Source organism: Pongo pygmaeus, chromosome 1 (assembly GCF_028885625.2).
Source record: "Pongo pygmaeus isolate AG05252 chromosome 1, NHGRI_mPonPyg2-v2.0_pri, whole genome shotgun sequence".
Classification (NCBI taxonomy): Eukaryota; Metazoa; Chordata; class Mammalia; order Primates; family Hominidae; genus Pongo; species Pongo pygmaeus.
In genome coordinates, this window is record NC_072373.2 from 211,178,930 (window position 1) to 211,203,877 (window position 24,948).

General features: G+C 44.0%; 1 protein-coding gene across 2 annotated transcripts in view; it reads right to left on the reverse strand.

Annotated features, from left to right (window-relative positions):
* Positions 1 to 11,287: 11,287 nt before the first annotated feature.
* Positions 11,288 to 24,948, reverse strand: part of MICOS10 (mitochondrial contact site and cristae organizing system subunit 10) — a 29,688-nt gene continuing 16,027 nt past the window's right edge. Inside the window, exons 2-4 of one of the 2 annotated variants that reach the window (XM_054503536.1) lie at positions 15,789 to 15,836; positions 14,356 to 14,465; positions 11,288 to 11,530 (exon numbers count right to left, since the gene is read on the reverse strand). In XM_054503536.1, the coding sequence (XP_054359511.1) occupies positions 11,516 to 11,530; positions 14,356 to 14,465; positions 15,789 to 15,836 (173 nt within the window). In that variant the 3' untranslated portion in view covers positions 11,288 to 11,515. The other variant, XM_054503543.1, reaches the window with a different exon arrangement.

The following is a 24,948-nucleotide window of genomic DNA, read 5'->3' on the forward strand; positions in this document are numbered from 1 at the left end:
TCACCTAGGCTGGAATGCAGTGGTGCGATCTCAGCTCACTGCAACCTCCACCTCCCGGGTTCAAGCCATTCTCATGCCTCAGCCTCCTGAGTAACTGAGATTACAGGCACTTGCCACCATGCCCGGCTAATTTTTGTATTTTTAGTAGAGACAGGGTTTCACCATGTTGGCCAGGCTGGTCTGGAACTCCTGACCCTAGGTGATCCTCCCGCCTCGGCCTCCCAAAGTGCTGGAATTACAGGCATGAGCCACTGCGCCTGGCCAAGAGTGGGCCCTTCTGTGAATATTTAATATGCCACAGATATGAAAATTTTAATAGGTTTTTCTATTCAGTAGCAGAATTGATAAGTTTATCCTCTTCTATAGCAATATTTTTTCTTGATATTTTTGTGCTCCAGATACATTTGTTGAAAAAAATCACCTTTTTTCGAACATGGGAGTTGGAGAAAAAGAAGGCACAAAAGAATCTCTGTACTGCCCAGCTGTTCTACTAGAGAGCTGCACAGATACACACAGATACACACAGGGCATCCAGCAGCCATGCTTGTTCTCCACGAACCTGCCCTCCTGGACAAAGGGGATTAGAACAGAGAGGATGCCTGACCCAGGCTGAGCCTATCAAACTATCTTTCTGAACTGAGAGGCATAGCGCCCATGTGGGAGAACTGTAACCCATAAGGGCAGAATTCTCGAGAACTCTGGCTGCTGAAGGAGCTGACAAGGGCTTGGTTCTTGCCAGTGTATCCTCAATGTTCTCCTTTAACTTGGATTCTATGAGCTTCTCCAGGATCTCATGATCTCAAGCTGACTTGAAGGAGTGTGTTACTTGCCTCCTAAAAATTTTTGACTAAAGCAACAGTGATTTTTAGACTACTTGTTAAGTGTCCAGCACAGTGCAAGCTATTACAGATAGGATAAGGCATACAAGCTGCCCTCTAAGGGAAAAGGACCAGCATATGAATCAGCAAAGGGAAGGCTTATTGCCAAGGAGGGTGCCCAGGAATGAGGGCCATGGGGGCTCAGAGAAGGAAGAACTCCCAGGGGGCTGGCATGGCTAGAGAAGGCTTGCTGGGCTGGGTACAGTGGCTCACATCTGTAATCCCAGCACTTTGGGAGTCCAAGGTGGGCAGATTACTTGAAGTCAGGAGTTCAAGACCAGCCTGGCCAATTCCACTAAAAATACAAAAATACAAAAAAAAAAAAAAAAAAAAAAAAAATTAGCCGGGCGTCGTGGTGCATGCCTATAGTCTCAGCTATTTGAGAGGCTGAGGCAGGAGAATCACTTGAACCGGGTACAGGGAGGTTGCAGTGAGCCAAAACTGCACCACTGCACTCCAGCCTGGGTGACAGAGCAAGACTCTGTCTCAAAAAAAGAAAAGAAAAGAAAAGAAAAAGCTTGCTGGAGGAGGTGTTATTTGAGCAGGGGCTTGAGATATGAGCAAGACTTGGGCACGTCAAGAAAGCAGCCCACGCTAAGAAATGGAACTTCCGCATGGTGCAGTGGCTCACGCCTGTAATCCCAGCACTCTGGGAGGCCGAAGCCGGCAGATCACCTGAGGTCAGGAGTTCGAGACCAGCCTGGCCAACATGGTGAAACCTTGTCTCTACTAAAAATACAAAAATTAGCCGGGCATAGTGGCACACGCCTATAATACCAGCTACTTGGGAGGCTGAGGCAGGAGAATTGCTTGAGCCCGGGAGATGGAAGTTGCAGTGAGCTGAGATCGCACCACTGCACTCCAGCCTGGCCAGCAGAGTGAGACTCTGTCAAAAAAAAAAAAAAAGGAACTTCCTTGTTTGAATGCATTTGTCACCCCTAGGAAAGGGATGTTTCATAAATCAATAAGTAGTTTGATTGAAATAGAGTTGGCCGGGTGCAGTGGCTCACGCCTGTAATCCTAGCACTTTGGGAGGCCAAGGCGGGCAGATCATGAGGTCAGGAGATAGAGACCATCCTGGCTAACACAGTGAAACCCCATCTCTACTAAAAATACAAAAAATTAGCCAGGTGTGGTGGCGGGCGCCTGTAGTCCCAGCTACTCGGGAGGCTGAGGCAGGAGAATGGCGTGAACCCAGGAGGCGGAGCTTGCAGTGAGCTGAGATCGTGCCACTGCACTCCAGCCTGGGCGACAGAGTGAGACTCCGTCTCAAAAAAAAAAGAAAGAAATAGAGTTAGTATACTAATATTCAGTTACTCAGCAAATGGTTACTGAATGCCTACCATGTACCAGGCTCTGTGTAGGTGCTAAGGATATAGCAGTGGAAAAAACCAATGACATTCTCTGCCTTCAGGGAGTTTACATTCTAGTGGGAGAAGACAGATAACCAACAAAATAGATAGGTAAATATAATGCCATAGAGAAAAAGAAAGCAGGAAAGGGAGTTAGAGTCTGTGTGTGTCGAGACAAGGGGAGGGTTACAAAAACTGGAGTATTCAGGGAAGGTCTCCCTGAGGAGGCAACTTTTTTTTTTTTTTTTTTTTTGAGACAGGATCTCACTTTGTCGCCCAGGCTGATGTGCAGTGGTGTGACCTTGGCTCATTGCAACCCAAGCGATCCTCCCATCTCAGCCTCTCCCGACCCCACACCCAGTAGCTGGAACTACAGGCACATGCCACCATGTGCGGCTAATTTTTGTATGTTTTGTAGAGATGGGGTTTCGCCATGTTGCCCAGGCTGGTCTTGACCTCCTGGGCTCAAGTGATCTTCCCGTCTTGGCCTCCTGAGTAGCTGGGATTACAGCACTCGCCACCACACCCAGATAATTTCTGCATTTTTGGTAGTGACAGGGTCTCTCCCTGTGTTGCCCAGCCTGGCCTCAAGCTCCTGGGTTCAAGCAATCCTCCCACCTCAGCCTCCCAAAGTGCTGGGATTACAGGCATGAGCCGCCATGCCCAGCAAAGGTGACATTTGAGCCAAAGCTTGAAGGAGACGAAGGAGCAGATTGCATGGATCTTTAGGGGAAGAGCGGGCTATGAAGAGAAGAGCAACCATAGGCCGGGCGCAGTGGCTCACACCTGTAATCCCAACACTTTGGGAGGCTGAGGCGGGCAGATCACGAGGTCAAGAGATTGAGACCATCCTGGCCAACATGGTGAAACCCCGTCTCTACTAAAAAAAAAAAAAAAAAAAAAATACATGGTGGCACGTGCCTGTAGTTCCAGCTACTCAGGAGGCTGAAGCAAGAGAATTGTTTGAACCAGGGAGTTGGAGGTTGCAGTGAGTCGAGATCTCACCACTGCACTCCAGCCTGGTAACAGAGCGAGACTCCGTCTCAAAATAAAAAAAAAAAAGAAAAGAAAAGAAAGAAAGAAATAAAGAAAGAAAAGCAAGTACAAAGGAGGCCCAGGGGTGGGAATGGGCCCGTGTGTGCAGGAACAGCAATGACAGGAGGACGGGAGTGGAGGAGCAAGGGAGGGGTGGGTGGGAGATGAGGTCAGAGACGTACCAAGAGGGCCAGGTCTTGTAGAGTCCTACAGTCCGCTGTATCGACTTTGACTTTTTCTCCAAATGGGATGAGAAGCCATTGGGGAATTCTGAGCAGAGAAATTCTACAATCCAATTTATGTTTAACACTGGCTGCCGTGTGGAGACTAGATTAAAAAGGGTGTGTCGGGGAGCAATGGTCTAACATTACTATATGTCAAGTACTGATGAAGGGGCTTTTCATATATTAATTAATTCTCATGTAGGTAATAACCTTTTGAGGTACGTATTATTAACATTGTTCCCATTTGTGGATGAGGAAACTGAGGCATGGACAGAGTAAACAACTTCCAAGGCCCCACAGATAATAAGTGGAAGAACTGGAATTCAAACCCTGCAGATCTATTCCAGAGCCCCCTGCTCTTAGCCCCTATCCTGCTCCACATGGGATGAGGTGGAGATAGGAGTTAAGTGGCTTTGAAGGCTAGGCTAAGAAATTGGGACCTATATTCTGTGCTTATTGGGGAGCTACTGAAGATTTCTGAGCAGAAAACAACATGCGTAAAATATTGTTAAGACTGGTTGGAGAGGGAGAGATGGAAAGCCAGGAGTCCATTTGGAAGACTTGCAGAGATTCTGGCAAGGTCAAAGAAATTCCCCAAGGCTCCCCATCCTCAATCAAACTGAGGCTTTACAGATAACAGGTCCAGACCAAAAATAAGTTTTATGGTTGGTTTTGGGGGCCCGGGGGAGGATTCAGGAAACCCTAATAGATGCGGCTCCTGACTGACAAATTCTAGCGTTACCTTCTGTGACTTTATCTCCTAATCTTCAAGAGAGGTATCCAAATTGATGAAGAGAAGATCTGTAGTCATCTTTCTGTTCCTTGACAGGAAGACTTCTCCTATAAACCGAGTAGGATTTGGGTTTTATCCATGAAATCTGCTTCCATGGGGAGAGGAGGAAGTCACGTCTGGAACAGTGGCGAGTCTTTAATTTCCGTGGTATGGAGAGTCTATCATGTGGTATTATAATGGATATACTCCCATGTAGACGGGAGATGATTCTTGCCATCATAATTTATTATATAATTGATTATGTTAAAAAATGAACTCTTTAGCTGGTTTTCCTTCTCTCCTCAATAACAGTGTGCCTGACCTCACATCTGGACCATGTGGCAGGAAGGGAAAAGGAGCATTAAAACCATCTTACAATGAGGCCCAGAGAGATCAAGTGACTTTCTCATGATTACACAGTGACCCAGGGAAGCTCCGATGAGAACAGTGGATGCTCTATAGTAAGAATTTGGGGAAGCCTTTCTTCTGATTGAAAGTCACTGACCCATGGAAGGATCAGTCAGAGGCACCCACTTAAAAAGCAAGTTAATTTAAGGGCTTTAAAAATATAGCAAACATTACTTATAATAACTAACACAAAATAAAAATATAGAAAACATTAAACTCAACTACCTAACTGAAAAATAGTAAGAATAAAACTATTCCATAACTATTATAATAAAAATGTACTCTAGGCTGGGTGAGGTGGCTCACGCCTATAATCCCAGCACTTTGGGAGGCCGAGGCAGGCGGATTACCTGAGGTTGGGAGTTCAAGATCAGCCTGGCCAACATGGCAAAACCCCGTTTCTACTAAAAATACAAAAATTAGCCAGGTGTGGTGGCAGGCGCCTGTAATTCCAGCTGCTTGGGAGGCTGAGGCAGGAGAATCGCTTGAACCCGAGAGGCGGAGTTTGCAGGGAGCTGAGATCACGCCACTGCCCTCCAGCCTAAGTGACATGGCGAGACTCTGCCTCAAAAAAAAAAAAGTACTCTAGGTCTTGATCACAATCAGAGATACAGACAGCAGAAAAACTAGAGGGCAAAGAGTGATGGAAACTAGAAGACATATACATGTGCAGATAGACAAAGACGGAGAGACTGGAGAGGGAATCACAGCACATTTATACTCATATACACACACACAGAAGCCAAGTAGACCTAATTTATAGATACTGCTCCTTCAAAATCAAATCCCTAGAGCCATATTTCTCACTATTAGATAAGGGAATTACAAATATGGATGGAAGGAAGGCTAGACTAAATCCTAGGTTTTAGACTTAAGAGAGCATGAACTCAAGGTCACATATACACACACACACACACACAGACACACATATTTTCTAGTATGTCGGCCAAGAGGTGGACAAAGCTTTTGGTGTGTCTAAGCAATGGCACACCAACAGCAACAAGCACACCTAGAGAGCTTGGTTTCTAACTACCACTCCCCACTCAATGGAACCAGGGCTCCTTGGAGAAATTGCTGATTCCAGGGCTGGGTGGGGCAAATACAAGAAGAATCTGCAATAGCTCGTGTTCAAAGAATGGAATGGATATGTCAAAGGGATACAGATACCATTTGAAAGAGATCCTACTGGACAAATCTAGACAATTTGAGTGAAATATTAATAATAATGGATTGTAATCAATTGAATAAAATGAGAATCCATGAGTCCATACTGATATGGATAAATGACTAAATAAATGAGGGAGAAGGGCAAGTTCTCTCTATAGGATGCCACGTAATAAGAAATAATAAATTTAGGGCCAGATGCAGTTGTTCGTGCCTGTAATCCCAGCACTTTGGGAGGCTGAGGCAGGTGGATCACTTGAGCCCAGGAGTTCAAGACCAGCCTGGGCAACATAGTGAAATCCTGTCTCTACGAAAAAACACAAAAATTAGCCAGGCATGGTGGCGTGCACCTGTAGTCCCAGCTACTCAGGAGGCTGAGGTGGGAGAAACACCTGAGTCCTGGATATCAAGGCTGCAGTGAGCCAAAATTGTACACCACTGCACTCTAACATGGGCAACAGAGTAAGACCCTGTCGCAAAAAAAAAAAAAAAAAAAAAAAAAGGACAAAAAGAAAAAGAAATCTAATTATCTAATTGAAAAGTGTATAGATTTTAAGATGCCTACTCCAATAAAATGTCATGATGCTTTATTACATTTGCAAGGACTTAGCCAAACTCATCAGCAACGTTGACCCAAAGCTCTGATTGATAATTATGTTTCTGATTAATAGAAAATAGACATAGGAATTACTTTTTTAAACAAATACAGCTGACTTCAAATTGGATCAACTTATTCTTACTAATCTAAACTCAGTGAAACTGGCTCTGATCCATTTCAACTAGTTTAAGTATCTCAAATCAGGTTTAAACTGGATCAAATGCTTTCCTTTGAAATGACCCTCCCCACTTTAAACAGCTTTTGACCAGTGTAGAAAGTAGGTAAGAGTCTGGCCTCTGGAATCAGGTTCAGATTCCACCTGCATCATCTCACCTACTTGTCCCTGGGCAAGTTAATTTGCCCTTCCAAAATCTGTTTCTTCATCCATAAAATGAGAATAATAGTACCTCTATCATAAGCTTGTAAAAAGTAAGCCTCGTGATATATGTTCTGCCTAGCTCAAACTGAATAGACCAGGAATAAAGATGACTTGATTGACAGTTGATATTGAGCTCTTTTTTCCTAGCCCCAATTTCTTCCCTGTTAAAGATTCATCACCTGCCCACACCTCCTTCAAAGAATTCTTGACATCTTCCTCCACCTCCACCTTCTGGCTCTGTACTCCTTAAGTGAGGGTCAAACAATTGAAGCCATATCCTGAATGCAAATACCCAGTAATAGTTCTATGTTCCTACCTGGGCGGAAGCTCCTAGAGTTCTCTTTCTTCAGTGTCTTTTCCCCTTCTCCCCTCCTAGCCTAGCTCAAAGACCAATGTGCTCAGTAAATAACTGTGTGTGTGTGTGGTTTTTTTTTTTGTTGTTGTTGTTTTTTTTTTTTTTTTTTTTTTTAAGACAGGGTCTCACTCTGTCACCCAGGCTGAAGTGTAGTGGCATGATCATGGCTCACTGCAGCCTCAACCTCCTGAGCTCAAGTGATCTTCCTTCCTCAGCCTTCCAAGTAGCTGGGACTACGGGTGCATGCCACCATCCCTGGCTAATTTTTGTGTTTTTTGTAGAGATAGGGTCCTGCTATGTTGCCCAGGCTGGTCTGGAACTCCTGGGCTCAAGCGATCCACCTGCCTCAGCCTCCCAAAGTGCTGGGGTTACAGGTGTGATCCACTGCGCCCACCCTGCAACAACCCCTTAGGTTAAGGAAACTCCCCGTGGTCACCTGGCAAATAAATGGTAGAGTGGGAACTTAGATCCAGTCCCCTGACTCCAAATCATTTACAGCCCTGCGTCTCCTTTGGTTCCTCTCTGTCAAGGCACTTGACAGCAGAACAGTTGTCACTCTTGTTCCACACAGAGGCCGCTCATTAGCCATGGGGCTTCTCCCCTGCTCCTGCCCAGGTCTGTCTTTACCCCAATACCACGCTTTGGTGTCCAAGGGGAAGCGATGTTTGGAGCGCACTTAAAGAAAAAAGTGGTGATAGCTTCCAGATGAGCTTATTATTCTAAATTTAACATTCCTTTTGGTACTTAGAATTTCCACTTTCTCCCTTCCACCCCGTTTGCATTTAGGTAATTAGAAAGCACGCAACAGGAAACCATTTGTGTCTCAGTACCATTCAGGATGAAGGCTGTCCAAGTGCCATGGAGTCACATCCTCGTGGAAATACTTTGCAGAGTTTATTTGGACAGGTTCAAAAATAGTCCTTCAACAATACAATCAGATCGAACCACGACAAGAAAAATGCAATTATGGGTTGGTTACATTTTTAAAAAATGTAAACAGTGAGGTATGGGAAAACTAAAAGCAAAACTACATCGTCATCTCCTCCATTCCCAACCCCTGCATTTCCTACAAGCAGGACTTCAAGACGGCATCTGCGATCTTTTGAAATGGATGAGAGGATGACACTCACTAAAGGAGACAGCTCAACAGTGTGTTCTGAGGCCACTTCTCAGAACAAAGGCATACTTCTGCATAAGGCAAATGCAGCCTGATAAAGGCTCCCCTAGTGGGTACATGAAATGCCAAAGTCATTCACCTAAATGAGCTCAAAATACATATTGTTCTGAGCCAAATTATACAGTGTCAAGCTCAGACTGTATGTATTTATGTATATTGGCAGAGCAGGCCACTTTTGGGGCGCCACAGCTTTATCCTAGCATCCTGTGCCCTGCTGGGTTCCCATCGCTGTCTCCCCAAACCCATGAATTTCCTTGGATTTGGTTCCAGAAAGGCAGACAAGAAACAAAGTCAGTTGCACAAGCCCACAAAGGAACAGGGCCCCAGAGGACTTGAATTTCTAATGAAACTTAAGAGTAACACAGAATGTGTGCCTTTGCCAACAAGCCGGGACTTTCTGAAGGTTGATCTGAGATGGGGGCAGGGAGTGGGGACAAGATCAAGTGTGCTTTGGGCCAGCCTCCGCTAAGGGCAACAAGGCGGGAATACAAAGCTCTCCAAGAACTAAAGCAACTGGTCAGTGCTTCCTGTGGCCTCTGTCCAGAACTATTCCCTCAGACAGCTGACCCCTTTCTCAGAGCACTTCAGTGGTGCTTCCAAGGTGCCAAAGGGATCCATCCAAATAAATGCCTAAAACCTAACAGCTAATGAGACAGAGAACTTTCATTCCAATGTCCCTCTCCACTCCCTATTTTTCTAATGTGTCTAGGGAATTTGTGGCTACCTTGTGTTTTGTCTTTTTTGGAAGGCGGCATGTTATTCTTCTCTCTGCCTGAATGAGGATGGGAAAATGACAGAAAAACTGGGGAAGGAAAATGCTTTTTTTTTTTTTTCTTGAGACAGATTCTCGCTCTGTCCCCAGGCTGGAGTGCAGTGGCGCGATCTCGGCGCATCGCAACCTCTGCCTCCCGGGTTCAAATGATTCTCCTGCCTCAACCTCCTGAGTAGCTGGGACTACAGGTGTGCGCCACCATGCCCGGCTGATTTTTATATTTTTAGTAGCTACAGGGTTTTACCATGTCGGCCAGGATGGTCTTGATCTCTTGACCTCGTGATCCACCCGCCTTGGCCTCCCAAAGTGCTGGGATTACAGGCGTGAGCCACCGCGTCCGGCCAGGAAATTACTTTTAAAGCAAATAGGAGGCTGGGTGCGGTGGCTCACGCCTGTAATCCCAGCACTTTGAGAGGCCAAGGTGGGAGGATCACCTGAGGTTGGGAGTTTGAGACCAGCATGACCAAGGAGAAACACCGTCTCTACTAAAAATACAAAATTAGCCAGGTGTGATGGCGCATGCCTGTAATCCCAGCTACTCGGGAGGCTGAGGCAGGAGAATCGCCTGAACCCAGGAAGTGGAGGTTGCAGCGAGCCGAGATTGCCACCACTGCACTCCAGCCTGGGCAACAAGAGCAAAACTCCATCTCAGAAATAAATAAATAGGAAAAAAACAAGTGGAAGGGATGAAACAGGCTGCACATTATTTTTCTTTCAATTACATGGGTTGCCGTAATCATAGAATGAAGAGGACCAAGTGGAAAACAGCCAAGTAGCAATGACAAGCCATGGCCATGACTTCCAGTCTAGGGCTAAGCCCATCTCTGGACTTCCAGATGATCCAAAGAGGAAAACAAGCCCAGAGGGCAGAGGAGCCTGGACAGTTTGTAGGGCAGAGCCTAGCAGACCTTTCTGGAAAAGGGAGTGGGGAGGCTGAGGGAGGGTATTTGCTACCCTGAATGTACTCACTATAGCACTTGTAAGAACTAAGGTCTAATCAATGTTCCAGAACTGGAGTCAGACATGAGTTGTACCCTATTGCCCAGCCTCCCCCTCCATGCCTTTCCCCTGCCCCCGCGCACCCTGGCTCTGCTGAACTACTTGCGATTTCCCAGCTATAATATGCATTACATGATCCTGAGCAAACACAGAGGCTACCCTCCTTCTGTCTGGGATTCCCAGTCAACTTCGGGTCTCAGTGCAGGCATTCCGTCGCCTGTGGGGCCATCCTAAGGAGACGTAGTTGCTCCTTCTCCTTTGTTCTCAGTGTACTTTGCCTACACCTCTCCTCTCCATTGAAACACTTCTTTCAGAGTTGTGTTTTCATGTCTGTCTTTCCATCAGACTCTAAGCTCCTTGAAGGCAGAAGCCTGTGTCTTTTTATCCATTTATCTCTGCTGCTTACAACAGTGCCTAGCTTACAGTAGATAATAAATCAGTATTTACAGGATACAGGGGCAAGTGGGATCGGGCTCTGCCTATCTTAATTCTATGATAAGGAAAAAGAAATAAGAAAGGCTGAGCTCTGGGGTTCTGTTTATCGTCTGAAGAAATTGCTAAATATGACTTTTGCATCTAGCATCCCTGGTTCAAGTGAAACCACAGGAACAAACTCAGAGGGGCATGAGAAATGGCCCTTTTGTCCTCAAACTTCAGCTGCTACGTGAAGATAAAATTAACCCCAAATGGGCCCCTCCGGCGAGGTGGGTATGCCATGAGCTTTCCTCCGCCCTCCAGAGCTGAAGCTTGGACTGTCTCAAGCTCGGTGAAGCTGCAGGACTTGACTTCAATGGAGTGGGCCATCCACACAGCCAGGATTCCTCCCATGCTAATACAGCAGCAGTGGGACCACCTCGCAGTAGGCACAGCCGAGATGTGCTCTGCCAGGTCCCCAGGTGAGAACACACGAAGAGCTGCCACAGAAGGAAAGGCGCCTTAAGACGTCAGTCATCTCCGTCAGGCCATGCAGCAGCAATCTTCAACTTCTGATTACGAGGTGGAAGCAGTTCTGAAAACTACGTGTGAGGGGGCAAGTGGGAAGGATACCCAACAACTGGTTTCAGGGGGTTCTGAGAAAGGCTGTGAGCAGGTGGCTACAGCTGCTGGCAGTTCACACACAGTCCTCCTCATGCTCAGAGACCAAAGGTGAAGAAACAAAGGCCATGCAATGGGCTTCCCATTTTTGTTTAATTTATTTAAGACCACCTCCTTATAACTTCCAGAGAGAAAATACAAAACAAGAAACAGACTTGGTTTCAAATACATAACCAGGTGCTGGAGTTTAAAGCATTACTGATAACGCTGTTACAGAAGAATGGCAGCTTACTCCAGGGCACTTCAGTATTCCTGAGGAATAAACATGATTTCTCTTGTCCTCCCGCTGGGATGTTCTCAGGTGAAGTCACTGCTCCTGCTCCTGTAAAGCAAGGACATTCAGCTTAAAACTGTGCAGACGGCATTCTGACAACCCTCTCTAATTGCTGTATCAGGTCAGACCCAAGGGCCAGAGGCCAAAACCTGATCACACTGTTTACGTTAAAACTGTCTCACAACAGGACTATGTACACCCTACCCAGGTTCCTAAGAGTGCCCCCCAGCCCCAATCTTCCAGGGAGAAGAGTGTGAAACGAGTGGAACAGGGCCAAACCATCATGACCTGGATTCCTAAAACCGGTCGAAGGCATCCCAGGAGAGTGGGGAGAGCATGGTTCTAATCAGCCTACGAACTACATGGCCTTGCCAAGTTTCTCAACCCCGGTAAAAGTCTGCTTTCTCATCAGCTGAATGAGGATAGTAACATCTCTCACAAATCCACTGGCAGGTCTAGAGGGAAAGATTATTAAAGATAAAGCACCCAGGATGGTCTTGGGGGCAGATCGGGCACTCAGGAGGCAGTTACCACAATAGGACTACACAGAATAAGCCCAGGTTGGGATTTTGCTCCATTATTCAGGGAATGGAGGATGACAACATCGAGGCACAGACTCAAGTTCAGATAAAGTTACAAGGCCATTTTGGAGCAGGACACACAAATGTAAAAAATGGAACAATATTTTCCACAGGAACTCCCAGCCATTAAATACATAATATGCATATAATCACCCCTGAGCCATTATCCCTGACAACTCAGTTTGGAACAATGGAAATGTTTTAAGCAAAAGACCTGAAGCTTCTCTGTCTGCTCCTTTCGGTTCTCCCCACAATCAGCTCTGGTGCCAGGAAAGCGAGGAGCCAGGGAGCGGTGGAAGAGGCCGGCTGCCAGCTTCAGTGCCACGCAGCTGTGCCTCTGCTTGCGTGGTCCCTGTGATGACCTCACTCTTACTTTGGCGCAGAGATGGCTCCCCTACTCCCATCTCTCCAGCAGACATGGGCTGGCTGCAGGCAGCTGACGGTTTGAGCAGGCTCTAAAATGGCAGGTGCAGGGCCATGGCAGGACGCTGCTACTTCAGATTTGGTGGCCCTTGTGGCCACAGCTCCTGACTAGAATTAGGACATGCATTTGTACCACATTTTCCACTCTACTTGTTATTACAGTGGAACAATGGACAAGCCAATCACCCTTTTTGGGCTGGCCTCATCTATAATAACCAATGTTTTTATATATTTCGCACTTCACAGCTTAAAAACATTTTGTGTCCAAATCTCACAACAACACTATAGGTAGAAATTATTACCCTCATTTTATGGAGGAAAATGGAAGCTCAGAAGTGAAACAACTTAAGATCACACAGCAAGCAAGTGACAGGCTTGTACCCAGGTCTCCTGGCTTCTGTGCCCTTTCCACTAGCCCCACTGCTGCCCCGTTCACAGTGATTCTAGCCCAAGAGTAACCTGGAAAGCTGAGGCTTCCGTGCATGCAGGGAATGTGAAGCTGTTCACTGAAAATTGTGCTGCTACAAAGGTTATGCCTTAGTAAGCCTGAGGCCATCAGCACTTACCTCTAATAGAATAATTTACCTCATTCATTCATTTTACATTTATTTGAGTGCCTATTTTGTTTCAGGCCCTGGGAATACAAAATAAGTGCCACCTCTATTCTTGGGCACCCAGCCTCCAATGTTCCTGTCACTTAAACCCCACAGTAACTAATCATCAAGTAAGGAAAATACTGCTACACATGAAGCCCTGAGGAAGCCTGCTGCCCTCTTCCCTTTGGAGGCGTGGGTAAGAAGTTTCCAGCTTGTGTGCAGCATTAAAAATCCACCTGAAGGCCAGGTGCGGTGGCTCACACCTATAATCCCAGCACTTTGGGAGGCTGAGACGGGTGGATCACCTGAGGTCAGGAGTTCGAGACCACACTGGCCAACATGGTGAAACCCCACCTCTACTAAAATTACAAAAATTAGCCAGGCGTGAGTGGCTCGTGCCTGTAATCCCAGCTACTCGGGAGGCTGAGGCAGAAGAATCGCTTGAACCCGGGAGGCGGAGGTCGCAGTGAGCCAAGATTGTGCCACTGCACTCCAACCTTGGTGGCAGAGTGATACTCCATTCCCGCAAAATAAATAAATAAATAAATAAATAAAATAAAATAAAATAAAAATAAAAATAAAAATCCACCTGAAGACAGGACTTCAGCAGAATGTAAGACTTACAGTCCAGACTGCCTTCTTCAATTAAAAAGCAGAACCACAGCCTGGCCAACATGGTGAAGCTCCGTCTCTACTAAAATACAAAAATTAGCCAGGCGTGGTGGCAGGCGCCTGTAATCCCAGCTACTCGGGAAGCTGAGGCAGGAGAATCACTTGAACCCGGTTGCAGTGAGCCAAGATGGCACCACTGCACTCCCGCCTGGGCAACAAGGCAAGACTCCGTCTCAAAAAAATAAAACAAATTAATAAAAAGCAGAATCATGGCTGAGTCCCGGAAGTCTTTGGGTTTAGCTTAAAGTATATGTGAGATGTTTACAGGGCACTCTGAGCTCTCAAACGAAAAGTGCTACTTACAGATAGTTAACACAATCTACCTTACCATTGATGATAAACGTTCAAGCAGGCTCCTTAATTCCAATCGGCTAGCACATGAGTATATATCTGAACGCACATATGCATCTGAAGGCACGGGGAGACTTTAGCACCAAAGCAGTGATGACATCACTGAAGGCCAAAGAGCAATTAGTATCTGAGAGTGGTGCCACAATGACACACATGGTTTACTCATTACAAACAGTCTAAAGAATTCTTCAGGGGCTCAGGAGAAATCTTTTTCTTCTGAAGGAAAGAGAAATATATATTCTGTACATACTTTGACATATTTTCCATGTAGAAGATATGGAGCCTGGAAATCATGCTGACAGTTGGAATAAGCCATTCCTAATCCCATGCCGGAACCAAAGGCTAATGGCCACATTCTTCCTAGTGAGCAAAAAAGGGAAAATCCCAATGGGGAATTATTAAGAGAAGATAAAGCTCCCCATCCTCTTAAATACATTTACTTAGGGTTCAATAAATATTCAACGTGCATCATACAAATGACTATAATAACCATACATTTTTATCAATGTTTCACAATGGCCCCAAAAAAGAGGTGTAAATTAGTGGTTATTAATTTAGCAAATACTTGTTAAGTGCCTATGCTGATAAGTTTGAGGAAAATAAGTAGTAAAGGCCAGGCGCGGTGGCTCACAACTGTAATCCCAGCACTTTGGGAGGCCTAGGCGGGCGGATCACGAGGTCGGGAGATCGAGACCGTCTTAGCCAACATGGTGAAACCCCGTCTCTACTAAAATACAAAAAATTAGCCAGGCATGGTGGTGCGTGCCTGTAATCCCAGCTACTTGGGAGGCTGAGGCAGGGGAATCGCTTGAACCAGGGAGGCGGAGGTTGCAATGAGCTGAGATCGCACCACTGCACTCCAGCCTGGCGACAGAGCAAGACTCCGTCTCAAAAAAAAAAAAAAAAAAAGTAGTAAAATATGAAAACAGTAGATAAACATTTTAACTTCTCTATATCAGTTCTAATCATCTGCTCAGTTTAACTAATATCTTAGCCAGTAAGATGCATGAATTCTAAAAAGATGTAAGCATTTTACCGATATTTACATGCTTTGATTGTAGTAGTAAGTCATGGGGTTTATTTAAGCCACTCTGTAAGTGATTCTTTCATATCAGCACTATGTGTTAATTATGATTCTCTAGTCTAGTATTTCCCACTGGTTCTTCACGGAAAGAGGTCAAAAGTATCCCTCTGGCATCTATTCAGTATCCAAACTTCAGAAGTTCTTCCACAGAATGAAAAGAATATTGCCTGCCCTTTGCTTAGGATAATTTCTGACCAAGAAGTATGTGTATTTCTGGTCTACTTGTTTCTATTACCAGCAGGATTCTCATTTTTCAATTCTTCTAGAAAAAATTACAATTAATTAGAAATATCTGAGCATGTAGACTTGGCCAAATGACTCACTGGCATCAAGTACAGGCTTTTGCAATGATATCATATTTAGGATAACAGGCACCCTGCCTCAGTGCCCAGGGGAATGCTGGAGATGCCCAACCCATTTTGACCTCTTTCAAGTCCACATTCTTTATCTAATTCATTTTATAATGGGTTACCTAACCCCATAAATGGATAGGTTGGCAACCCACAAATTGATGGGTTCCAATGTGTCCTCTGGAAGTGTCCCTGCTACGTATATGTATACACTACGACATCATGTTGAAAAGACAGAGTGACACTTACTTTTAAAGAAGGTAAGTGAGAAAACAATTCCTAATCCAAAACCAGTACCTACAAAGAGGGAGAAAAAACATGATAAATCTCATAGCAGTAACTTCACAAAGACAACATTAACATTTCTTAAATGTGAACATCGTCAAACAGATTTTTTTCATAATTTGGTAGAGAATTAATTTTCTAATTTCTAACTGTCTTTATTTGTCAGAGGTTTTACAGATGCCTTTGGTTCTCCTGCCCAACATGAAATAAAAACTTGACTCCCTGTTCTCTCTAGACAAGCTGCAGGGTGCGGGGCAGGGGAACAAGCCAGGAGACTATTCTGGAGTCGACCCTCTCTACACTGCTGGCAAGTAGCCTCCAGCATCCTGGGCTCTCCTACCCACCTCAGAGAGGGATACCACAGCCAAAACATGAGATAGTGCCAAGAGGACACTCACCTCGTCACCTGGGCATTTGGAGTGATGGCTACTTTTTGAGGAAGATAAAAAGCAGTAATCCAGAACAATTCCTAAAGGCTGCGCTATCACACAAGCCAGAATATCTAGGCAGAGGAAAAAGACGGCCCTCCAGAGCCCCAGATGAAGAAAATGACTTGCCCAAGGATATTGTTCAGTTAGTTGCGGAACAGTGATCTGGGCTCAAGTCTGCCAGACTCCAATGCTACTGTACCCGCCATGTCCAGATGTTGGATTCCTCTCCAGTTTCAACCCCTAAACAATTACTACTCCTCAAGGGAAATTGGAATGTCAAGATTTCTACTGCCAGTGAAATACAGCCAAAACATGACTGTGCTCCCCATACAGCTCAGAATGCTAGACAACCGGGGTAGTAACAAGTCTTCAGAAAGCCAAAAGGGCCTGTTAGATTCATTCCCAGACCAATCCTACCACACAAGTCACAGACACAAGAAGTTGACCTGGTAGGTGTGATTCAAGAACCTCAGGGACATGGAAGCCATTGATACTGATATTCCTTGGCAAGACTCTGCTGTTGCTTGGTTTATAAAATGGTACAGGGTTCAATTTTAAGGCGACTTGCCTCACTCCTTGCAGATGGAAGATGAGTAAGACAGTAAATTGGTACTAGAAAATGAGGTAAAGGATTTGGACTAGCTTACAGATTCCAAACCAGACAACGGAATGGGGAGATAAGCCAGTAAAAACATAATGGCTTACAATCAGAGCTTTTGCTCTTCTCCATCTGGAGGCAATTTTTTGGCAAAGAAATCAAAAGCCCCAAAGGAAAATACTTCAGCATTTTTCTCGTCCCTCTGACTCCATGCCTGTCTCTTCTATTTTCCCCCAAGGAGAAAAAGCTCTCTGATGCTCAACTTTTCCTAGCAGTAGCCCAAGAATGATGCTGATGACTCCACTGCTAACAGTACCACTCAATCAAAAAGATGAGCAATGCTTCCACATCAATCAATATCAAGTAGAAAACCTTTAATCTCTAGAATTCAGATATATGCCCAGCCACCCAGTTTTGCTCCTATTATAGGCATTTATCTGCAAGTATAAATATGAAGTAAAAATCAACAGTTCAGACCAGCAAAAAGGAGTTATCAAAGAATGTGCTCTATGGTCTTAGTTCAACTGGGCTGCTGTATCTTCAATTCTTAAAGGTGATGTTTCCCTCATTTCTGTATTTTTAAGACAAAAAGTAATAAGACTATTCTCTTCAGAAAAAAATAATTCAGAAAATGATTTTTAACTGCAATGTTTTACTTAAAGTTAGCTATCTCAGTTACTTAAAAGATAAACAATGGTGGAACCGCTGATGAGTTTTACAGATTCAAGTTCTCACATGCACAATTCTCTTTTAAAAGGCAACATGTTGCTTCAAAGAAGTCCCACCTGATCAGGGGACACCAATTCTGCAGCTGTTTCCACTAAAGATTGGCACCTCTAGGCCAGGTTTAAACTTCATAACAATAAAACATGAAAGGTTTGTCTTACAATAAAAACAAACCAACATGGAAAAGAGAAGAGTTTTCTCTGCCTTTGGCCACTTTTTCTTGCTGTTGCATCACAAGCTCTTTTGAAGGAAAAAAGCCAAAGGAAAAAGTACAAAGCATTTTTCACCTTCCCTGGAAGCAAATATTTAACAATGAATACAGTTTATATAACTTTGCCTTCCCCAGCTTAAGCCTGTTCTCAAAAGTCCATGCTGTCTGAAATGACAAATAACCCTAAAGTAAAGAAATGCCTGATTATAGGTACACATCTTCCTCATGGCAAAGGCCAGTTGCGGGTGTGTGGTAGGGGGTGGAGAACATAACAAAGGAGCCTTATGGAATTAACATTAGGCACAGGGCCATGTTCTGAAACCATGCCTTTTGGAGAGGAAAAAGAATTGGCACATATTCCTCTAAAATGAAATTACTCTGAATCAATCTAACCATGCAATTTAATGCATGCCTAGTGCCCAACAGAACATCATAAAACCGGCTAGTAGATAAACACACATTTTTAAGAAGGAGCAATTCCTGAACATTTCATCGGATGACATTTTCACAGTAAAAAGAACAGAGAACTCTGCGCCCATGAACTAGAAATACTGATCAGATACATAAAATAATAGGCCTTATCTTATACCTAAGAGGATTTTACAACAAATTTAAAAGGAGAACAACCAATGGAGGTGCAGCAATGTACACCTTAAGCCACCTTTTGGTAAGAAAAGGGGGAAAATGTATGTTGTTGTCCATTACAGTTACGGACAATTTCTAGTTGCTCGATGCAACTGTATTTTACATTTAGAAAAATCTTTGTTCTCACCATGCCACAGATCATAAAGCTTTACCTCACTGCAAATAATTAGAAGCAAACACAATCAGCAGGAATTAACAAGTAGGCTATATAATCTGATTGCAGTCTTGGGGCAGCAATGTATTTTGGATGTTAGCCCCTAAAAGAACGAGCTGTAGTCATATATGCGCCTGTACAACCAACTTCACAAAAGTTCCAATTGCCTGTGGACTTTCAATGAAGGAAGAACAACTCACTGAAGAGGAACAGAAACAGAAGTTCACTTTGAAATATTTCTATAATAGATCACAGGGGAAAAAAGACTATAGATCCATTTCATCTATCAATAACTTATGGCAATTATTAAGACCTCACTCCAGCTTACATGTAACATTTTAAACAAGGCTCCTATATTCATAAGCCTAAGGTATAGTTGTCAGTGCTACATTTTAATCTACATCTAAAAGATTAGTTAAAATAGCAAAGTAACTCCATTTTATTTTGTATAACTTACATCAAGATGCATGAGCAAAAACTTAAGTACCATATTCAACTGGCAGTTCACAAATATGAGAAGCTACAGGAATTACCAGTGTTTAAGATCCTAGAAGCCTTGTGCCAGACAACTTCTTCATTCTTACATGTCTGAAAGAAAGGATCCAATTTCTAAATAAATGCTGGATGTACTCTCCTGCTGAGTGAGTGGCGAGAGCACTGATGCTGCAGCAAGACAGGCCGGGCCCAAACCACTGCTCCAGTCCCTACAAGTCAGCTCTCTGACCCCAGGCCAATTAGTCAACCCTACCCAGCCTCAACCTGCTCATCTGTAGAGTGAAAACAACCTTACAGGGTTGCTACATTAGAAAAATGGAAAGTTTCTAATAGTGTCTGACATGGAATTCACTAAGTGGTAGTAAGTTCTGCCATCTCCCAGATAAAAGATTTCAGAGGTGTAATACAGGCTGCGTGCAGCAGCTCATGCCTGTAATCCCAGCACATTAGGAGGCCAAGATGGGAGGATCGCTTGAGCCTAGGAGTTTGAAACCAGCCTAGGCAACACAGTCAGACTGCATCTCTACAAAAACAAAAACAAAACAAAATAATAATAATAATAAATAAATAAAAATTGGCCAGGCATGATGGTGCATGCCTGTGCTCCCAGCTACTCAGGAGGCTTGGGTGGGAGGATCACTTTAGCCTGGGAGTTGAGGCTGCAGTGAGCCATGATCATACCACTGTACTGCAGCCTGGACAACAGAATGAGACCTTGCCCAAAAAAAAAAAAAAAGTGTAGTATAATAGCTAATCCTTTATTAAAATACAACTCACTGGCTGCGTAGGATTACACTGTGGATAAGCCACAGCTGAAAATCAGAACCAGTTTTTTCCTACCCTTTGCACAGTTGACTGTATTTCACTGACATTAGTAATTGTTTATATGACACATCAGGCTTTGGTGTGTGTATGTGTATATATATACATATATATATTTTTTTAATAGAGGATCCTTTCAGACTTACTGCTTAACTAGGCCATTTTGCTTTAAAATGTAATCAATATTTTCCTAGAGTTGTCTTGTGTCTAATAAAGCTGTATTTGTGCTTTGAACATGAATTTATATCAAACTGACCTATTTATAATGGCCATGCTTCCTGTTCAATCGTGTTTCTGTCAACGCTATTACAATCATCAAATACATGTGTTATGACAGAACAAACAAGAATGTGCTTTTATAGAAAATACCCTTGGAACTGAGTTTAGTGAGAATTACATTTCCAAGACACATTCCTGATTTATAAAAGATGCTCAGGGCCCCATTAATGAGGGAAAAAATAGTTTTAAGTCAGCTTCAAACTGTGTTACTTAATCCTTTGAGGAAAAGACAGATTGTCCCAGGTATCCACATGTAAATGCCATTCATGTGAATTAACCAGGAAAGTGCCAGACCAAGGACCCAGAGATGGTGAATTTAGTCTGTATTAATCAGCTTCTCAAAAGTCAACACTGACAAAGAGCATTTAGGAAACATACGAAGAAGGTGGCTATTTTACAAGACCTTACCCTTCCTGTGGCTATCGGGACTAGACAGAGGCTGGAACATCTGCAGGGATTGCTCGGGTGGACATCAATTACCAGGATTCTGATTAGAACAAGCAAACAAACCAGGCAACGGAAAGAAACAAAGATATGAAAGGTAAATGTGGAGTCATTACTGGTGTGCTCTGCTTCAAGAAAAGCCAAACTCAAAAAGGGGTCCTTTTAAATGAATGTATACAGCACTTAGTTCAACTTTCAGAATGCTGACAGCCATACAGCTTCCAAGAATGCATAAAACAAGAAACATAGCTGGAGACATTTTACCAAAATATAATTAGTTAATGCACATGTGGATACAGTATGTAGGAAAATGAGAAGCAGCTCTGAAGATTAATTATTAAAGGGAAGCTGAGAAAAAAAGATAGAAAATTGCTAAGTTTAGATAAACACATTAAAGACATATCACATTTATGGGGGGTGTGCTTTGGAGGTACTAACATCTACAAAGCGTCAGGCAGTGTACCACATTATAAAGTTTATTAGGAAAACCTCATATTATGATGAAACCTTATGAAAACCTATAAAAAGCAGAATTCAAACCCAGGCTGTCTGACTCCGAGTCATGGCTCTTTCCTACACAAAGGGATAGACCTCATGGAGAGGTCAGCAGAGCAGCAAGGTGATTGTCTCTTGTTACATATGACAACAATGTGTTTTTCTGGATTTTAACACTATCCATGATTAATTTATGACTATGTTACTCTGCAGCCCCTCAAGGAAACAGAAACCATAGATGTTTGACTTACAGGAGTGGTAACAAAAACCTCAATTACTTAGAATCAATGAGAAATTGTCAACAAATCAAGCCAGAAAATACTTTCCTTCCCTCTGTGCACTGGCTGGAGATACAATGAATCCAAATGCGCTGAGGCCTATAAACTGCTGAAAAGGGTATTTCTATGGACTCCCTTTTCCCCTAACATCTCCAATATCTCCAGCTCTTCCTCATCTGTACCAGCAGTAACTGGATTCTCATCCTTGTGAAATTAAATATAAGAATCAGGGATTCATTATATCCTATTTATACATCATTATAGCTATTGTGTTGCTGCCTATTCCTATGATTCAAGTAAAAAATTCAATGGAAAGTGGCCGGGTGCAGTGGCTCACACCTATAATCCCAGCACTTTGGGAGGCCGAGGCAGGCAGATCACCTGAGGTCAGGAGTTCGAGACCAGCCTGGCCAACGTGGTGAACCTCATCTCCACTAAAAATACAAAAATTAGCTGGGTGGTGGCACGTGCCTGTAGTCCCAGCTACTCGGGAGGCTGAGGCAGGAGAATCACTTGAACCTGGGAGGCAAAGACTGCAGTAAGCAAAGATCACGCCAACTGCACTCCAGCCTGGGCGACAGAGCAAGACTCCGTCCAAAAAAAAAAAAAAAAAAAATTCAATGGAGAAACAGTATCATTAATGTATTTCCCTTACACACACTGACTTGATCAACTTTATTAACATTTATTAAGTAAAAGGCACCAGGGAAGATTTCCTTTATCCTTGGAGAATCTCAGTCCAGTATACAGTGTTTATTCTTTGAAAAATGGCAAGTTTAGCAGGGCGTGGTGGCTCATGCCTGTAGTCCCAGCTCTACTCGGGGGTGGTGGGGGGCTGAGGTGGGAGGATCGCTTGAGCCTGGGAGGTCAAGGCTGCAGTGACCCCTGATTGTGCCACTGCACTCCAGCCTGGGCAACAAAGCGAGACTCTGTCTTGGGGGGGAAAAAAAGGAAAGTGTTGTACAGTGATTATTCTTCAGTTTTGAGGTTATGTGGATTTGGGGTAAGACAGGTTAAAACGATTGTGAATACTATTAGATTATTTACTAGCTGTGTGTCTCAGTCCTTGGGCAAACTATATAACTTCTCTATGTTTCAATTTCTGCATATGGCAAAGAAGAATACTAACAGTGCCTTTCTGTAACTGGGGAATAGTGAGGATGAAACCGCATGAGATGTGTAAAACACTTTGAAGACTAGTACATTGCACACAGTAACTGTGGTTCACCTTCTTCCCCCACAAAAAAACATTTCAAGAACAAATCGAAAGTCCAAATATTTACTGAGCACTAAAGGGCAAGAGTACTGGCTTCAGCAAGGGTCAGAGAGAAATAAGACAGTCTCTTCCCTGGGGAGCTTGTGATCAAGAAGGGTAAGAAGTTAGAAAGAAGTCCATTTTACCCAGAAAACTGACCAAAAGCAGAACCTCAGTGCCATGAAATGACAGTGTTCTGTGGGTCCAGAGAAGGAGGATGGGAATACATTTGACTAGGAAGATTTCTTTTTAAGTTTTCAAGAAGAAGGTGGCACCTGAGTTGTCTCAGAAGGGCAGACATTTAACAGCCAGAGTTTATGGAGACGGGAACGCACTCCACTCAGTGGCAGAAAAGCAGGGCAGTGCAGGGAACTGAGGAGTGGCCCAATCCAGCTGAAGCATGAGGCACATCCAGGAGGACAGTGGGAAAGGAGGCTACAAAGGAATCTTGGGCCATTCTGCAGAAGGCACCAGAAGCTGGGTCTGCAGCACTTCAGTCAGCAGTGGGCTTCCCTAAAGAATGTTTTAGAAGGAATAACATGACTGAAGCTCTGCTCTAGGAAGATTCTTCTAAGGTGTGTAGGATTGCTTGGAAAGGAAGAGCATTTTGCTGGCAGAATTTACAGGACTTAACAATTGATTAAGAGAGTGAGTGGTGGCTGGGCGCGGTGGCTCACGCCTGTAATCCCAGCACTTTGGGAGGCCAAGGCGGGCGGATCACAAGGTCAGGAGATCGAGACCATCCTGGCTAACACAGTGAAACCCCGTCCCTACTAAAAATACAAAAAAAAAAAAAAAAAGTGAGTGAGTGGTGTGTGTGTCTAAGAGAGAGAGGAGAGTGAATGTGTGTGTGAAAGTGTGTGTGTGAGAGAGTGTGTGTGTGTGAAAGAGAGAGTGGGTGTGTGTGGTGTGGGTGTGTGTGTATCTGGGCTTTTTTTATAAGGGGAGGTGAATGGGGGAAGGCTGCCGAAGAAAAAGCTGAGAACTTCTACCTGGATAATTATAAAAACAATGATGCTACTTACAACAGGCATCAGATAATCTTTTAACACTAAATTCCCTTAAACAATCTAAAATATAACTTGATTCTTGAACCCGGGAGGCGGAGGTTGCAGTGAGCTGAGATCATGCCACCACACTCCAGCCTGAGTGACAGAGTAGGACTCTGTCTCAAAAATAAATAAATAAATAAAATATAATTTAACTTGATTTATAAAAACATCTACATTGTTTTCTGGAATAGTAAATAAAGGGAATAGCATTCTAAGCACTTATGCTCAAGGATTAAATTTTCTCATCTAATCTTCACAATAAACTTATTTTATGAGCTCCATTTTATAGAGATACTGAGGCACAGAAAGGTGAAGTCACTTGCCTCAGGTCAGACATGTGAGATGTGAGCCAGGCAGCCTGACTCCAGAGGCGTGGTGCTTCATCCCCACACTATACTGCTCCCAGTGCAGCCTCCTCACAGACATATGAAGCTATTATAATACATTTTAAACCCACCACAGGAAAACTAAACATCTTCCAAACTTCTTTCTGGCCAACATTATGTGTGTGCATTTCCTTAATTATACAAACCGTGTACCTACTGTGTGCCAGGTACTATGCCGCGCCCTGGGGAATGATAAGTTCCCGCACTATGTTCACTGTTTCAGTGTTGGAGCCAACTGATAATCAGACCCATAAAGTACAGGGTACAATGACAGAAACAGGATGTACTAGGAGCTCTGAGGATACCCAAACTGTCCGGGAGGGTTAGAGAAGGAAGTGGGAGGGAAGGTGGCAAGAGATAGAAGCTACAGCAAGCTCCTTGCTGCCAAATTGTCAAGTGTAAGGTAGGAGATAAAGAACGACAACCTTTTATGCCATCCATGCTAAGGATCGTGGCCTCTACCCTGTAAGCAATAAGGAAGCAACAGAGGGAATTAAGTAGAGAAGCTATACATCAGATGTGTACTTTATGTGGTTCACTCTGGCAGCAATGAGGACAGATCTGAAGAAGCCGCCATCAGAGGTGAAAATACTAGTTGGCTTCTGCAGCCCCAAAGCAACTGCAAGTGGGAGCTAAGGTCCAGACTTCAGACTCTTCTCGGCTCATCTGACTGGAAATGTTACCGCCTTGCATCCTGTGGTCTCTCAACAGCCCTCCCTCCACCTTTCCTGTATTCCATGATGGGCAGAAATGAAAGAGATGGTATGGAAGACAATCAGTACAGGCAAAGGCAAGGGTTTGACCAGGACTAGGAACTTCTGAGAAGGGGGAAGTGACCACACTTAAGGACAGT